General features: G+C 36.6%; 1 protein-coding gene across 1 annotated transcript; it reads left to right on the forward strand.

Annotated features, from left to right (window-relative positions):
• Positions 1-8,640: 8,640 nt before the first annotated feature.
• On the forward strand, positions 8,641-9,446 carry LOC122135660 (gamma-tubulin complex component 6-like). Its single transcript, XM_042715880.1, has 2 exons — positions 8,641-9,147; positions 9,237-9,446. Exons 1-2 carry the CDS (start codon positions 8,641-8,643, stop codon positions 9,444-9,446), a joined length of 717 nt encoding a protein of 238 aa, XP_042571814.1.
• Positions 9,447-16,269: the final 6,823 nt, after the last annotated feature.

Consider the following 16,269-nt stretch of genomic DNA (forward strand, 5'->3'; position numbering starts at 1 on the left):
AGACGATCAAATGGCCGTCCATTTCATAACCACCTGTTTTCAGTTTCAGCCATATGGACTCACTCTCTAGTAGATCCACAAATAATCAACACAGGCAATAAGAAGTTGTCATGAGGCATTTCTTTTTTACCTGTTGCAAAGACTTTATTTCAGAGTTTACTTCAGAAAATCATTTTATTGTGAAAACTTTGTCACTGACTGAATTTATTACAGAAAGCACAAACAGTCGATGCACAGGACAGATTTTGGGACATTTCTGAAAAAAAAGAAGAAAATGCCTGAAACAGGCTATATGCAAGAGTATAGATGTTTTAGCTACACAAACTCAATTTCAGCTTGCGTAGACTGTGTTTCTGGCCTGAGATGGTTGAGCAAAGCTGAAAACTTCTCTTCGACTGTTTGCGGCTCTTTTGGAAAGGGTTTAGATGTGTGATCTGGATCATTAATGGCTTTATTTTGGCAGGGAGGATAATGACACACTAATTTGTTTGTTATTCACTACTAAACAAGATGGTACTATAGCACTCCGCCAAAATTCTGCTCCCAGAGACGCTATTATCTTTGGACAAAACCTTTTTTGCGTTTGATTGAGTGTCTTAAAGACATCAAGAAAAAAGGCTTGAAGCTTTTTGTTTTGCATTACAGGCTGAACAAAATAATCAAATTGATAATGCTAGTTGGAGAAGGTGAGGGACAGTCTCATTCTAGAGAGCATTGTGGACAAAAGGACGATTCGTGCATATACTCGACCATTCAAAGGTTTGGGATTTGTACGTTTTTTTAAGCTCACAAAGACTGCATAATAACTGAAATATTGTGATATAATATTCCAATTTAAAATAACTTTTTTCTATTTGAATATATTTTAAAATGTAATTTATTCCTGTGATGCAAAGCTGAATTGTCAGCATCCTTACTCCAGTCTTCAGTGTCACATGATCCTTCAGAAATCATTCTAATATGATTTGGTGCTCGAGAAACATTTCTTATTATTATTAATGTTCAAAACGGTTTTTGGTGCTCGAGAAACATTTCTTATAAGTGCTACTACTTTTTTTTTTTTTTGCTAAACTTGAAGTTCATAAGAACAGCATTAATTTGAAACATATTTTGCAACATTATAAATGTCTTTACAGTCACTTCTGATGAATTGAATGCATCCTTGCTGAATAAAAGTATTAATTTCTTTGAAGAAAAAAATCTTAGCCTGCTCACGCCAAACCTTTGAACAGTTGTGTATATGATAAAACCAAGCAATAAGCAACTAGAATATAGTCAAGGCTAGAGGGTTTTTTTGGAGTTACAAAGCATGGCCACGATTGATTTCATTAAACTGTTTCTACAAAATAAAAAAATATTACATACTATACATGACATAAAAACCACATAACTCCAATTTGACTTTAAACAGGTTTTCTGTTAATGTGGCCCACTGAACTCAAGTTTTTAGCGGGTCCCTCTCTATGGAAAGAGTCTGATCTCGCTGCCTGTTACTGATCTGAGAGCAGCGGTTTCATGGTAGCAGATGGCACGCGATGTCAGATGTTGAGATCTCTCTGTTTCTGTCAGGAGAGTTGGGCAGAGCTGCTTGGTGTGAAGCGCTTTGGCACGGGCCGGCCCTCGCCTCTCTCTTCCCGTCTGCTTTAATACAAGCAGCAGGAGCGGGTTTGATCGTAACTGTATGTGTGATTCTGACTCCATGCGTTCGAATCTACCCTTGCCAATTACTCTTTGATTTTTAGAGGGATTGTTCATTAAAAATAAACGTGTGATTGTCATTTACTCACCCTCGTGTCGTTCCAAATGTCGTATACAAAAGAATAGGGCTTGGTTGAAAAAAATAGATTCTTAAATTTTCATCAATTTTCATTTTGATGAACTGATATCGATTCTTAAATCCAAAGAATCGATCTTGATGCTTGTGTAAAAACTTCACTTAACATAATTTGATTATTTGTAGCGCGCATCCTATCCAGAAAATCGCAGTAAGCTTAGTGCTTTGTTACATTTGATGAGAAACAAAGTCTTAGCTTTCAAATTCTGTCAATATTATTACAAAATTCAATCAATAAATACTGTTTTGGTGCGCTTAAATGTGGAGTGACCGATCGCTATAGCGCTTCAGTTCAAACCATAGCCTCAGAGTCATAGGTCACACTTTAATAAAAGTTACAGAACGAAATAAATGAACGAACATCAGAAGGTATGTTGAAAGATACAGTACAACTTACTGAAATGTATCATGTGTCTCTTGTAGTGCTTTCAAACGATTAATCGTGATTAATCGCATCCAAAATAAAAGTTTTTGTTAACATAATATGGTACTTTGTATATTTATCATGTATATATAAATACACACACATACAATATATATGTTAAAAAAATATTTACATGTATATATATTTATATATTTAAATTCTTATATTGTATATTATATATAAATATATTTAAAATATAAACAACATATTTTTCTTAAACATATACATGCATGTGTTTGTATTTATATATACATAATAAATACACACACATATTATGAAAACAAAAACTTTTATTTTGAATGTGATTAATCGTAATTGTATTCGCTCAATCAGCGTTTTAAGCGTTTTAAGACTTTGATAGAATTAAATGTAACTTAATGTAAATTTACGTAAGTTTAGCCATTCAATGTTTAGAAACTTGACAGTTAGGTAGAAAAAATAAATCTAGAGAGGAAAATTTTGCTAAATATGTATCCGCTATATTACATATTCATTGTATTTTTACTTTACGTTCTTCATTATTTAATGTATGTTTGAAAATAAGTTATTATGGCAGCCAGCATTTAAATGTTTATATATAAAAAAAAAAAACGAATTGGAATAGAAAGATAATTATGTAATTACCATAAAAATTGCCTTAAATGTTTGTATACAAATCAAAACTATTTAAACCTTAAATATTACAGTAATTAACCAACTGACAGGTTTCCCTACAGGATTGATAGAAATAAAATATTTCATTTGAGAAAAGCTGACATACTGACGCACACGCACACACACACACATATATATGCATATATATATATATACATACATCAAAATGAATCATAATTGAATTTAGATCAGAACTGAATCAAGTTGTGTAATTTGTGTCAATGCCCAGCCCTAGAAAAACATTTTCTAAAGAATGTCTTCACACGTTTTCTGCCATAATAAACAATTTAATTTTGTGTTCCACAGGAAAAATAAAAGTAAACAGGTTTTGGAATGACATGAGGGTGAGTAAATAATTTTAATTTTTAGAATGAACTGTCCCTTAAAAGCAGCACAAGCACAGATGCGAGTCTCCGTAGTCGAGTGTAAACCGCTTCTTTTAACGCCTTTCTGTAGCCAAAACGTGCCTTAATATGTGTTTAAACGTGATGGTACGGTGTTGAGGACGTCAGGGTGGGTGGGGTTTCGGTAGTCGTGTAGAGGTCAGAGGTCGTGGCGTACGTGAAGTGTGGTGTTAGACATCAGTAAGTGCAGTATTCAGAGGTGTGCTGTAGCCAGAATATGCCAATATATTTGAACATGCTGTATGTATAGAGCAAAAGCGCCGGTTTTTAATATCTTTTGGGTGTTTGTGGTGAGTGTGTGTGTGCTTTTTAGGAGTTTTACCGCACTGGGAAAAATGCTCGAGCTGAATAAATGTGTGGAGGAGAATGTCAATACGTTCCCTCTGGACAGCTGCCATTACGTTTGGTTTTTTATGCAAAACGAATTATTGATTAGCACAATTGTTTTTATTATTGTACCGACCCGAAATTGTGTTTCAATGGTGTGTATGAACAAACAATCTGTACACAACCTTTTCTTACTGCTGTGCAGTTAATATTTTATGTCCTAAAGAAAATATATGCCTTTGTATTAAAATGCTACTCTGTCTACACTGTTCTCCTGTGCGTTATGCTCTGAGAAAACTTGTTTGTTGTTGTCTACATTTTTTTTTTTTTTCACTTGTGAATGTGGCGAGAGCAAGGTGTTCTGGGATTGACTACGAGTGCTCTTTCTGGACTCTCGGAGGACTGATGTCGTATGTGTGAACTGTGCCGCCACAGGTCCAACATGCCGTCTGATCGTTGTATGAATAAATATACACGTCCATTTCTCAAGTGTTGGGTTTCGCCTCTTTTCTAGCCCCTGATCTGGAGGGTCTCTAATGAATCAGGTGCTGCGAAGACATTATGTGACCTTTCATGACGAGATTTACATGGTTTCACTGTCATTTGTCAGCACAGTTAATGTCTTGAAAGTAGAAAGGAAGCGCCAGATTTTGTCTTTTATATCAGGCGAGGACCCAATACACTTACAGAACTGTTATTCTTAAAACTACTAAAAATCATTTTCGGTAAATGAAATAATGTTGACATACAATATAAAACATTTTTGAAAAAGAAAACAAAAACAAAAAATGTACAGTACATGAAAATAGAAATATTGCCTTGGCATCTAACTGAAATACGTTTAAGTAGAAGTAGTAAAATTAATAAACGGAAATAAAAAAGCTATATAGAAATATAAAATAATAATAATAAACATGACAAAAGCACATAACAGAATTATTAAAACACACGTCTAAATAAAATATACATATATATAATATATATATATATAGATATATATATATATATATGTAATATGGCCTATATATATATATATATATATATATATATATATATATATATATATATATATATATATATATATATATATATATATATATATATAGGCTAAATACTGCACTAAATATATAGGCTTTAATACTAAAAATAACACTAATATGCAGAATCATTGAGTGTTTGGTTTCTAAATGTCTCTTAAATTGATTTCATGCTCTCAGCAGCCAATAATACAAACCATCTTTATCCTATTTTTGCATAGTTTTGGTCATGTTTTTGGAGGATGAAGGTGTGTTACACAACCTGAACATCTGACAAACTTGATTAGCTTCTAACAGGTGAGTTTGATAGGATGCACTGGCTTTGACAGCAATAAAAAAAACATAAGGGTGTTTTCTCCACCTCTGTACAATGTAACAAAGTAGAGTTCAAATTTATGCAAATAAGCGGTGATGCAATGTTGCAACTACCAATCTTATAGCAACCAAGGAAGAATTGCTGTCAGTGTGAACACACGGTTAATGTGAGTGTTTTCAGTCTGTTTCTGTTTCGTAGAAAACCACTGGTTAAAAAATATAGATTTGCATAAAGCTGTCACAGTCGCTCAAATGAAACCATGACTTTCATTTGGGCTGAAACCAATGATTGTTGATTTTTGGATTGAAAATTTTGGATGGTTGTTTTTTGTCACGGTCTTTGTGACTCTTTTCACACAATTACCAGTTTTTATCTCACAGTTCTGTCTCACAATTCTGACATATTTTCCTCACAATTGCAAGTTTCTGAATTGCGAGAGAAAATGAGGAAATTTTGATGTTTTGTATTTTTTGTCTGTAGCGGATATAAGCTTTAATTTGACGTTAATATTAAAACTAAAGGTTTAAACCAGGGATCCTCTTTATATTCGGGCCACCAAATAATATTTGTCTTTTTTGCTGTATAACTATAAGCAGATAACTATAAAATTACACAGTTGATGGTAGCCATTGTCTTTCATATTTCTGTATTTTTCCCATACTATGGAAGTCAATGCCAACTGTTTGGTTGCTGAAATTTTTCAGAATATCTTCTTTGGTGCTCAACAGAAAAAAAGAACATCAAACAGGTCTGAAACAACCTGAGGGTGAGTAAATGACAGAGTTTACATTTTTGGATGAACTTTCCCTTAAAATGGGTTGTTGAACCAGAAAAAGAGAAAATGACAAATGCAAAAAATGAGAACATCATTCAGACGGAGCAGTGGAAGAAGAGTGGGACAGTATCAAAACAAGCACACCTATGGACTCGTGTGAATTCTGTTTTGTCCTTTTTACTACAAATTGATTTACACGTCTATCCGGTTATGTCTTCTCAGTGACCAATTCTAACTCCTGTATAAGTTAATTTAAGAAGAGAATGTTGTTTGCTGGTTTACAGCTGCAAAGAAGACAATAATACAAAACTGGTTTACTCCGCACATGTGTGCAAAAACCTTTTGGATTCATAGCCTCCTTAAAACAGTAACCTATGAATGTACAACAGCACAAATTAACAAGGCTTAACCTACTACCATTGATGCATGGCATTGTTTGGCAATGTTTTTATTCTAACATTTATTCAACACTTTTTTTTTTATGTTTTTCTCTTTCAGATTGTAAATTATTGATACTATGTTGCTGCCCCTTCCCTATTTGTTTGTTTGAATGGTGGTATTTTGTTAATCTAAAAACAATAAAGAAACACACACACAAAAAACACACCTAAAGTCCCGAGTCCACCACAAATGGACCTAATGTGTTAGTGCCAAAACTGAAATATTTAAATCAGATGATCAGGAATGTTTTCATGATTTACTTCGCAGAAACAAATCTACAAATTACACCTCTCTCTTATTAGATTTCAGATGAGAGGAAGACAGTTTAAATATAAACCCTTCACCTTTTACGCCTCTTGAGTTATGTAAATTTAGAAAGTCCCGGTAATAAGCATTATATGAGTCTCTGTCTTTAGTTAAACCTGGGAAAGAGGCGGTCTGGATGTGTGAGAGTCTCTCTTTCATAGGAGCTTCTGCTACCCATGATTCTATAACTGAATTAATCCGATCAGACCGTGCAGCCCCCCTGCATGGGCGCTGAATTAACTTAGTCACGATTCCATGCAACCCAGCTTCAGCCTAAAAAAAAAAAAAACGCTCAGATTTTCCACATGCTGGGAAAATAAGAAGCTCGGGTCTTTTCATTCTCGCTGTGAGAGCCATCACTCAAGGAAAGCTCGCCCGAGCAGGTGTTTGTGTTTGGATTCATCTGCAGTGGTGTCTCACCTTCAGATATTAAAGAGATTTCTTCAGCTTTGCCCTAAAAGGGAGACACGGGCCCCCAAACCCACACACACTCAAGAAATCTCCCTCAGCTGCGGTCCAAGAAAATCTCAGAAGGAACTGTCATGATTAATAATGTAATGCTTGACCACAAACATCTAAGCATCTGCATATCTCACAGGAGCCAGAGTTTGAGTCTGAATGGGGTTGTTGTCCCTCACGTTCAGGGACATCTACTCTTCTCTAGCTTGTTAGAAAGTTCATTCTTTACTGTTTTTCCCTTAGGGGCGAAAAGAACCAGCCTCATCTGCCAACAGGAGACCAACTGCATCTGCATGTAAATGTTAAAGGTCATTTTATATATAAACGAATATTTATTACTAATGCATTCAGATTCATTAACCAAAACAATACTACAAGAATCATAAATAACTAATGACTTGACTTGTAGCCTATGGGGTGAATCCAAAATTTTGTGTACTCGATCTAGTAAACATAAAGTCAAGTATGCACTGTCAGCAATATTTGGAGTCACCTTGAGGGAATAAGTCTAATAAGAAATAAAATATTCATAGTTAAAGGATGTGTATCACATACAGAAAAGAAAATGCATGAATGTAAACATATTTATACATTTATGGAGCTCTCGTGCCTTCATATGAGAAACAAATGCATTAATATTCGCCGCGACGCCGCTAGTTGACGCTTTTAGCATCCGGAGATGTGTACGTCATAATACAGTCAAGTTTGATCCAATGAAATGACTGAGAGTGCGGGCACGTGTCTCAGGTTTAGCCAATGAATGTGCACTCACTTACGTTTCATCCAATGAGAGTACAGAGAGGGCGGGACTTCAGTGTGTAGCGCGGCGGTCAAGGAAGCTTAGCTTGTGCGTGTTTATGTGCACCAAATTCTTGTTGTTTTATTACAAATAATGTTTATTCACTGATGTGGAATAAACAATTGCAGCCCGGACAGCTGAAAGTCGAATTCTAACGTGAGTAAAAGATCTTTAAGACACGTTTATGTGAGCGTGATGGCGGTTGTACGCTACAGTTGTGCTTGTTTACTGCCTTCAGTATTAAAATACGGCAAATACAATGCTTTTATCTGTTTAAATAAACCACGTTATGAGTGCACTAAACCTTGAGAAATATTCATATATAAGAATGTATTTGAACTGTGTTCTCTGGCTTTTGGGTTTGGATCATGTATGCTTATTTATTGAAACAAAGAGCATATAACATAATAGTAAATGTAATATGTTAATATAATATTGAATATTTAGGCTAGAAGATACACAAAATATAATTTATACCTTTTATTAAGCTCAAAGACACTTTATTTAATTAAGGACAAACGATACTGTGCATATCATGATTTCGTGACGTAAAAAAATTGTTTGTTTTGCGCAGGTTTCCTTGCATCGCGCGCTCTTGCTGAGTTGTTTTGTTTTGTTTTGTGGAGGTGTTGCGGTGTCATTATTGTGTGCTGTGTGTGATCTGATGTTTGGTTGTTTCATGGTTGTAGTGGAAGCGTCGCGGTGTTGGATGTGATTTGTTTTGTTGTGGTCTTGGGTCCCTGCGCAGGAATGGTTATTGTGGTGCTTTTCTCGGGGGTCTTTTAGGGGGGGTGTCACAAAAAGCGTCTGAGAGCGCTGTTGAGAACACACGCGCATATTATAATATTGTTGTTATCTTTTTAGATGCGCGTGTCTGGCCACAATGAGGAGGCGGAGAGGTTGGAGGAGCTCTTGAGTCAGCTACAGGATGGGGCGGACTCTTCGGGACTGTCCGAACTCGATTCTGTCCTGGAGCTCCTGGTGCAGCTGGCCGGGTCCGTAGCTCCGCCCCCTCTGTCTTTCAGTCACGACTATATGCGCCGGGAGCGTCCCGTGCAGCGCAGACCACCGTTGGGCGGGTACCTGAGCCGGGACATGCAGCGGCTGGAGGAGAGGGCGTGGTCTTTGATCTGTGGTGAGGAATGGGGTGTTTTCGGGGGCATCTGTAGGACCCTGAGCATCATGGATGCTCCGCCGGGCACTGGGCTGCTCGGACTGGGACGCAGACAGGATACAGAGGAGAGGTTTGAAAGAGAGACCCGGCTGTCGCTGTTTGGTGCCCTACAGCACTCCAGAACGGCAGATATGGACGTCCGACTGGACCTGCCGCCCGTTCCAAGCAACGCAGACCTTACTGGACTCAGTATACGGGTGAAGATACTACATTAGAATCAATACTAGTATTTTCTCCTAAAAACGGTCCTCTCTGGTAGCTTATATGCTGTTGTTTCTGCTGCCAGGTTCCTCTGTGTCTGGATCAGTCTGATGATGAAGGCTTCCAGTCCGCCTCTAATCTGACTCCAGATTCCCAATCCGAGACGAGTCCCAGCCCTGAGATCGACGTGTGGGGCGGCCCTGCGGACATTCGTGCCTGGAAGACGACGCTGTTCCGGGAGAACCCCCATTGGCTGGTACGTAGAGAGAGAGAATATGTAAATATTCTGCTCTGACTGACAGCTGGTTTGATTCGCTATAGAGATATTATCTCTCATATAATACTATAGATATATATATATATCTATATAGATATCTATAGCCTCTATATATCTATATCTTATATTCTTATATATATAGAAGATAGATATAATTTTTTTTTTTATCTGCATCAAAAACGCTTAAACGGAATTGACCAAATTTTGATTCCGAATTATTTTCAAAAATACATTATTGATCAAAAAATTTATAAACACTTTTAATCAATTTCTGCATTTCAAAAACCTGGTCTAAAGGCTTATTCTTACCATGTTTGAAATCAGTTTTGTACACAATATAAGTTAACTAAAACTAAAATTAAAACCAGTGAAAAACCTTTTATTTCTTTAAGTAAAAAATTAATTAAAATGTCAAAATCCATGGTAGGTTGCCAAGGCAATATTTCTTGATTTAATTTAGTTAAACTTAATGTACGCCAAATTGACTTGAAATGAATAAAAAAACTACTATATGCGTAATTTAAAAACACACACCACACAAAATTAGTAAAATTCTAACTCAACTAAAATAGAAAAGGAAAATGTAAAAAAATACGCCCAAACTGATTAAAAATATTAATAACTATAATCGTATCCTCGGTGATACTAAAATAACACCAGTGCCCAAAAGTGCTTCACAAAACTTTAAAAATATTTTAATTCTTCAGTTTGTTTAATGTTATTTTTGATAAAATTGTCAAAAGGTTTATTTTGGATAATCAATAATTACTGAAGTAATAATAATAATAATATTACAAAATTCATATTAGTAGAAATATTATATAATACTACATACTTTGTGATGTTCTAATTATCATAATCCATTAAAGGGATAGTTCACCCAGAAATGACAGTTCTGTCATCATTTCCTCATCCTGATGTTGTTAGACGTGACTGACTCTGCTGTGCAACACAAAAGAAAAAGATTTTGTAGAATGTTGGTAACCAAAATTTCCAGTTGGTTCCCGTTTGACCTCCATTATTTTTTTGATCATAAACGGTTGGAAGCCAACACTGTTGGGTTGGTTACCAGCGTTCTTCATAATATATATATTTTTTGCATTTCACAAGGGGAAAGAATGTCATGCAGGTTTGGAACTCTAATGAGGGTGATTACATTATGACAGAAATTTCAGTTTTGGGTGAACTATCCCCTTTAAAAATCCGGCAAAGACCCCAACATGGCATTCAGTTCCCCCCTGACCAACTTGTTTGAAGTAGTTTTAGAAGATGGTACCCACATTTTGTCATCCTCTCTCTCCTTCAGCACGCCAGGGCCACCCGGGTCGGGGGGGGATCAGAAGACCCTCCGTCCCTGACAGAGGCTGGCAGAGAGGCGTTTGATCAGCTGTACCGACTGTGGGAGGGGGAAATGAGGAACATTCTGTCCACACAGACACCATCACCGCTCCTGCCGCTGCCGCTGGACTGTCAGAGTCAGCTGGTCAAGGACGTGCTCAACGTGCTGATCGGGGTCTCCTCTGTCACTTTTCCACTCAACGAGGTAGTGGAATCAAATATACAACACAAAAAACGCACAGTTGTGGCGTAACGGCCCCATAGAAGCATTTCATGTGAAGAGAATTGATGACAATGAAATTTAGCATCCATATTGTTACCTTACATCTCATTGTGACATTACAGAGTGAAACATGGAAGTGTCACTGTTACCCTCTTTTTACTTGAGCTCCCCCATAAGCAACTGTGCCAGAACACCCTAACCAACTGCATATAACATGCAAATATTTTGGAAAACCTTGAATCAGATGTTTATACTTATTAGGAATCTAACAATAAGAACCTTTTTTCTTGACTTGCTTTATTCTTCACTCAAGACTAGTGTGCAGTTTGATGTTCGTCCGGATATATGTGTGGTCCGGGAGGACATCCCCTGAGAGTGTGGTCTCGGCTGCTGGGTGAGCTGGCGCAGTACGGCACACACTACCTGCGTCTCAGCCGCTTCTCCCTGAGCAGCACGAGTCAGAAGGGACTCGTCTTCCAGGTGACGCATGCTTTACTTTAGGACTGATCTAGGACCAGTATTTAGCAATCTGTGTTTATTCTTTTCCTATAACAACATGTTAGACAGATGCTTGTTTGTGTGTTTTAGGCCTTCACAGGGTGGGCTGCGCGCGTTCCTGCATTACTACAAGAGCATGTGTGCTGCGCACGCCAGCCTCTCTCAGTCTCCTAACTATCGCTTGTCATTTCCGCAAACTGGGGCGTCAGCTCAGGTGAATCTTCACCCGAGTCACACAGTCACATGTAGTCCAGACAGCTGGGGTTTTAAATTGGGCATATGATGGAAGACAGGTATTTTGGACCTGTATTGAAGACCTCAGTTGTGTGGGAGCACTTTAAATTGAGTGATATATATATATATATATATATATATAGTCACACACAAAATATAGCTATATAAATGCAAAATTATAGATTTAAAATATATATTATTTTATATAAATATTATAATAAAAATGTAATTGTATAATTTTTTGTGTGTTGGGGCCAGTGGAAAAAATCCTTGTTGATGAGTCCTGGGTGTTATTATTATGGGATATCAAGAGAAGAACTAACATAAATAGATTATGTAGTCTTTAAAAAACTTGAATCATTGTCTCTGTATGTGTGTGTTGATCAGGTATCTGTCAGAACTGTGTTGTGTGGATGGAATCGGAGGCGTGGGACAGCAGCGTTCCCCGTGGTAAGACACACACGTCGTCGCGTCACACACTTTAAATACTTCTGTCAGAGACATCAGCTTTGAAGAGGAGTCTGAAGACATTGTTTTCAGCTCAGGAAGTGTTGTTGGAGGTGTGTGTTGCAGGTCTGTCGGTGGTGTTTGTGTTATTGGCAGTGTAATGTGTGTTGTTTAGTGGGTGTAAAGCTGCTGTCGTGTCCTGTATAACATGAAGCTCAGAGTAACTGTGCAGTAATGAGAATCATCCGGTGCTGCTGTCGCTGACTGAAGAGCAGCTGTGAGCGTTACACACGGTGAGAAAATAATCATCTCCTCCTTTTGCTTTTATTTCTTTATCTATTATTCAACTCAGGCACAAGGTCACTTGAGAGCAGAGCGGGTTTTTGACACCCTGTATTTTCCGAGTGATTGAGACACATGACATAAATGGTAGCGAGATACTGTAGTGTCTAACTGGCATTTAAATGCACAATACAGTGATGCCTCTGCTGTTATTTACTCACCTTCATGTTGGAACAAACCCGTATGCTGTTATCTTTCTTGTGTGATTGGAGAATTGTCATGTATAAAGATATGTCTGTCAAGTACCAAAATCAAAATTGATAATCTTGCCTCTTGTTTAGAGAAATTACTTAATATAATAATTTTTTATTTTAACTCTTTCCCCGCCAGCATTTTGTAAAAAAGTTGCCAGACACCGCCAGAGATTTTGATGATTTTCACTAAAATTGGTGACCTTCAGTATATTTTGCTGTATGAATATTTGAATATGCAGTAGGCAAAGCGAACCAATATGCAATGCCAGAACCTCTACTTTTAAACAATAAAATCTGTTTAATTCTAGCTTAAATCATTCTTTTTTTATCAACACTTGATTATAGGTAGGTTTTATAAAAATGTATAATTTTTAGAAAATCAAATTTTTCTCAAAAACTACATCTGGATAATATTCAGTACGATTATCAAAGCATAAATCCAGTAAATCGAAATCCATTACATCCACAACACCTCCAAAGCTTGCACAGACATATACCATTTCCTGGATCAACATTTTACTCTGTAACATTATGCAGTTTATATGTTGTCTATTGTTGATGATCGCATTATTTTTAATATGCATCAGTTTACATAAGAGATTGCTCGTTTCTCCGTCCTGTTCACGTGTGTTTTTGTCCGGGAAGTTTTGTACTCATTCAGAAGATGTGTAATAGCACCCCCTAGTGTATAACAGTGAAAACATGAAAAGCCATAACTTGTCTATGGCGGTGAAGTATTGTCTTCTAAATGACGAGATAACTCGTCAATGGTGGGGAAAGACTTTATAATTAATTCATTTTAGCCTTCCTGTAGCTCAAACAGTAGAGCATGTCGCTAACAATGCGCAGTGGCTCAAAGCTGGGTTTGTAATTCTATGAAGAATTGATGAGTTGAAAAAAAGCATACTCTTTAGAGATATAACTGTAAAAGCAGGTGCATAAATGATGCGTAAACTTTTTTTTAATCCAGTTAGTTTTAAGGTCCTCATGAGTCTACAGTGTAATCGTAGCTTTCTATAATAACAGCGGTTGTCTGATAAGCTTACTAACTATTCTGTGCGGCTGGTGTGTAGGTTTGTTTCAGACTGGGTGTACGTGGCGTCTTCCGGACGTTATATAAAGAGTTTATGATCGAGGTCAATGAGCGATTATCGATGACAACTACAGAGGTGAGCTGTCTCAGTCTCATGCTTTCAATTTTGTTGAACGATAATTCCATCTGTTGTCTGACTGCATTATTATTGATTTTCCTTGTATTACCTTGATTGTGTGCAGTTACATCTGTGATACAGTCTTAAAATCAATGACATTTTATGCAAAAACCACCTTTAAAAAATGAATGAATCTGTTTCCTCAGATAAGGAAACTTTTGGACGCGACAGGGCTACACTCTCTTTTTGCTGTTGATGCAGAGCACGGACTGTGTGCCGGTGTTCCTCAAACACAGCGTGGGGTGTGAGGTCGCCAATTATGACTCTTACGTCTGCGGAAAAAACAATCAACCTGCTGAAAATCTGCTTGCTCCCGCGAGGTACTCCTCAAACACTTCTTAGAAATGCTTTATATACACTGCTGGCTCAAAAGCTTGAGGACTGTAAGATTATGTTTGTATATTATTTCATCTATTATGCTGCATCAAGGCTGCGTTTATTTTCTGAAAAATTCAATAAAAACAGTAATATTGTGGATTATTATTGCAATTTAAATAACTGTTTTTCTATTTTAATATATTTAAAAATGTCGTCTTATTCTTGTGCATCAAACCTTATTTTCAGCATCATTCCTGCCCAAGTTTCTTTGTCACATGATCTTCAGAAAATCATTGCTAATATGCATGATAAGATGTTTAAGAAGACTTTTATCATTATCAGTGTTGAAAACAGTTGTGCTGCTGCGATGATTTTGGTGGAAACTGTAATACATTATTCCAGGATTCTTTTGATTTAGTTATAAAAAGCTTTCGCGCTAGTAGTTCAGCTTTATCAGCATTATAAATGTCTTTACACCTTCAAACTTTTGATCAATTTAAATTGTCCTTCATGTTGCCTGAAAGTATTAATTTCTTTAATTCTATTAATATTAATTCCGTTTTACTTTTTTCCGAAAATTCAGTTTTTTCTGTTTTAATTTTTTTTTCTGGATTCTGAATTATTTTCCTTTTTTTTTCGCGGCGTTTTTTTTTTCTCGAGCTCCTTTTTAATAGTTAAATTACATTTTAAAGCACCACGAATCAGAAAGCAAGTCTTATTTCATTAAAATCATGAAAACCATAACATTTTCAATAATTCAGTTTATTAACAAGTTTAAACAACAGATCTCCATTTTAGGGCCCCTAAGCAAATTTTTTATTCTTTTTCCTTTACCATATTTTTTTATTGTTCACCATAATTCTGTTTAGCATGTCTAATCATTTGAATGCATAAAACCAAACTTAATTTCTTACAATTTTTTTTAAAAAGTAGCCTGTATGAATTATTTCCCCTCAGCAAAATTACAATTTGTCTGCGTTATCAATGACAGGCATATAAAATGTATTAACAAGCAAACTATTATTTTTTGTGGCAAAGAAAAGGGGATTTTAACTAACTAGACTAATTAACTATTTAAATTAAAACCTGAAGAGAACATGTTGCGCGTGATTATTCATTGAAAAATAATGTTTGCTTTCATTTTTCGTAGTAGTAGTAGGCTATGTACATTCTACTGAACACAAATGCCCTACTTCAAACGGCTAAACCGGACTTTTATATTTCGACCTTTGGGCGTTGCCCGGAATATACTTTCAAGTTCTGTGTATGTGATATGAATGCTAGTTTTACTCAAACTCAAAACGGTAAATAATGTCTCATAATAAGTCGGACTCTTCAGAGTCAGTTCTGGAGGAGATGTTAATGTGGTTTTTAATGTCCTCATTTAGAGAGAAAGCATACGCTGAAACACACTGCTAGCATCACAGCGTGCTTCAGTTGGGTGTTCTAGTAATGAACACCAGCAGCGTTCTGCACCATTCTTAACAGAGACCCACAGAACATGCAGGTTCATATTTAAATTTGACTTTTTGCGCGTTTAATATATTCCTGAGATACCTCTAGTCTGATATCACAATTTTCATTTAAAGTCCAGTTTTAATGAACTTAGATCTTTTTTATTAATTAATTTCAAATTTGGCAATATTCCGATGACATGTCCACATTAAACTGTGAATTTCCGTTTTTAAGACTGGATTCCCGCGATTCCTGAGCTCCCCGCGGTTTTCCGGGCAGTGCGGGCCAGAAATCATAAGGGCCCTAATAATATAATAAAGAAATAACAAATGCATTTTACTGGAGATAATTACAACATCGTAAGTTCCGTCTAACGCCAGCTTTTTCATTAAACAGCCACTACATTTCTTGGTTCGGATGTACCCTGCCGGATCGCGTGACGTTTGTCCTGCAGGCAGTAGAGTAGATTGAGAGAGACTGTGTGTGTACTTCGCGGACGAATGGAGACGATCGCTGGCACAGACGCCATCAGCAGGGAGGGAAGGTACTGCACTGTCATCATGCTGATGGATGATTTGTGG

Source organism: Cyprinus carpio, chromosome A25, assembly GCF_018340385.1.
Source record: "Cyprinus carpio isolate SPL01 chromosome A25, ASM1834038v1, whole genome shotgun sequence".
Lineage (NCBI taxonomy): Eukaryota > Metazoa > Chordata > Actinopteri > Cypriniformes > Cyprinidae > Cyprinus > Cyprinus carpio.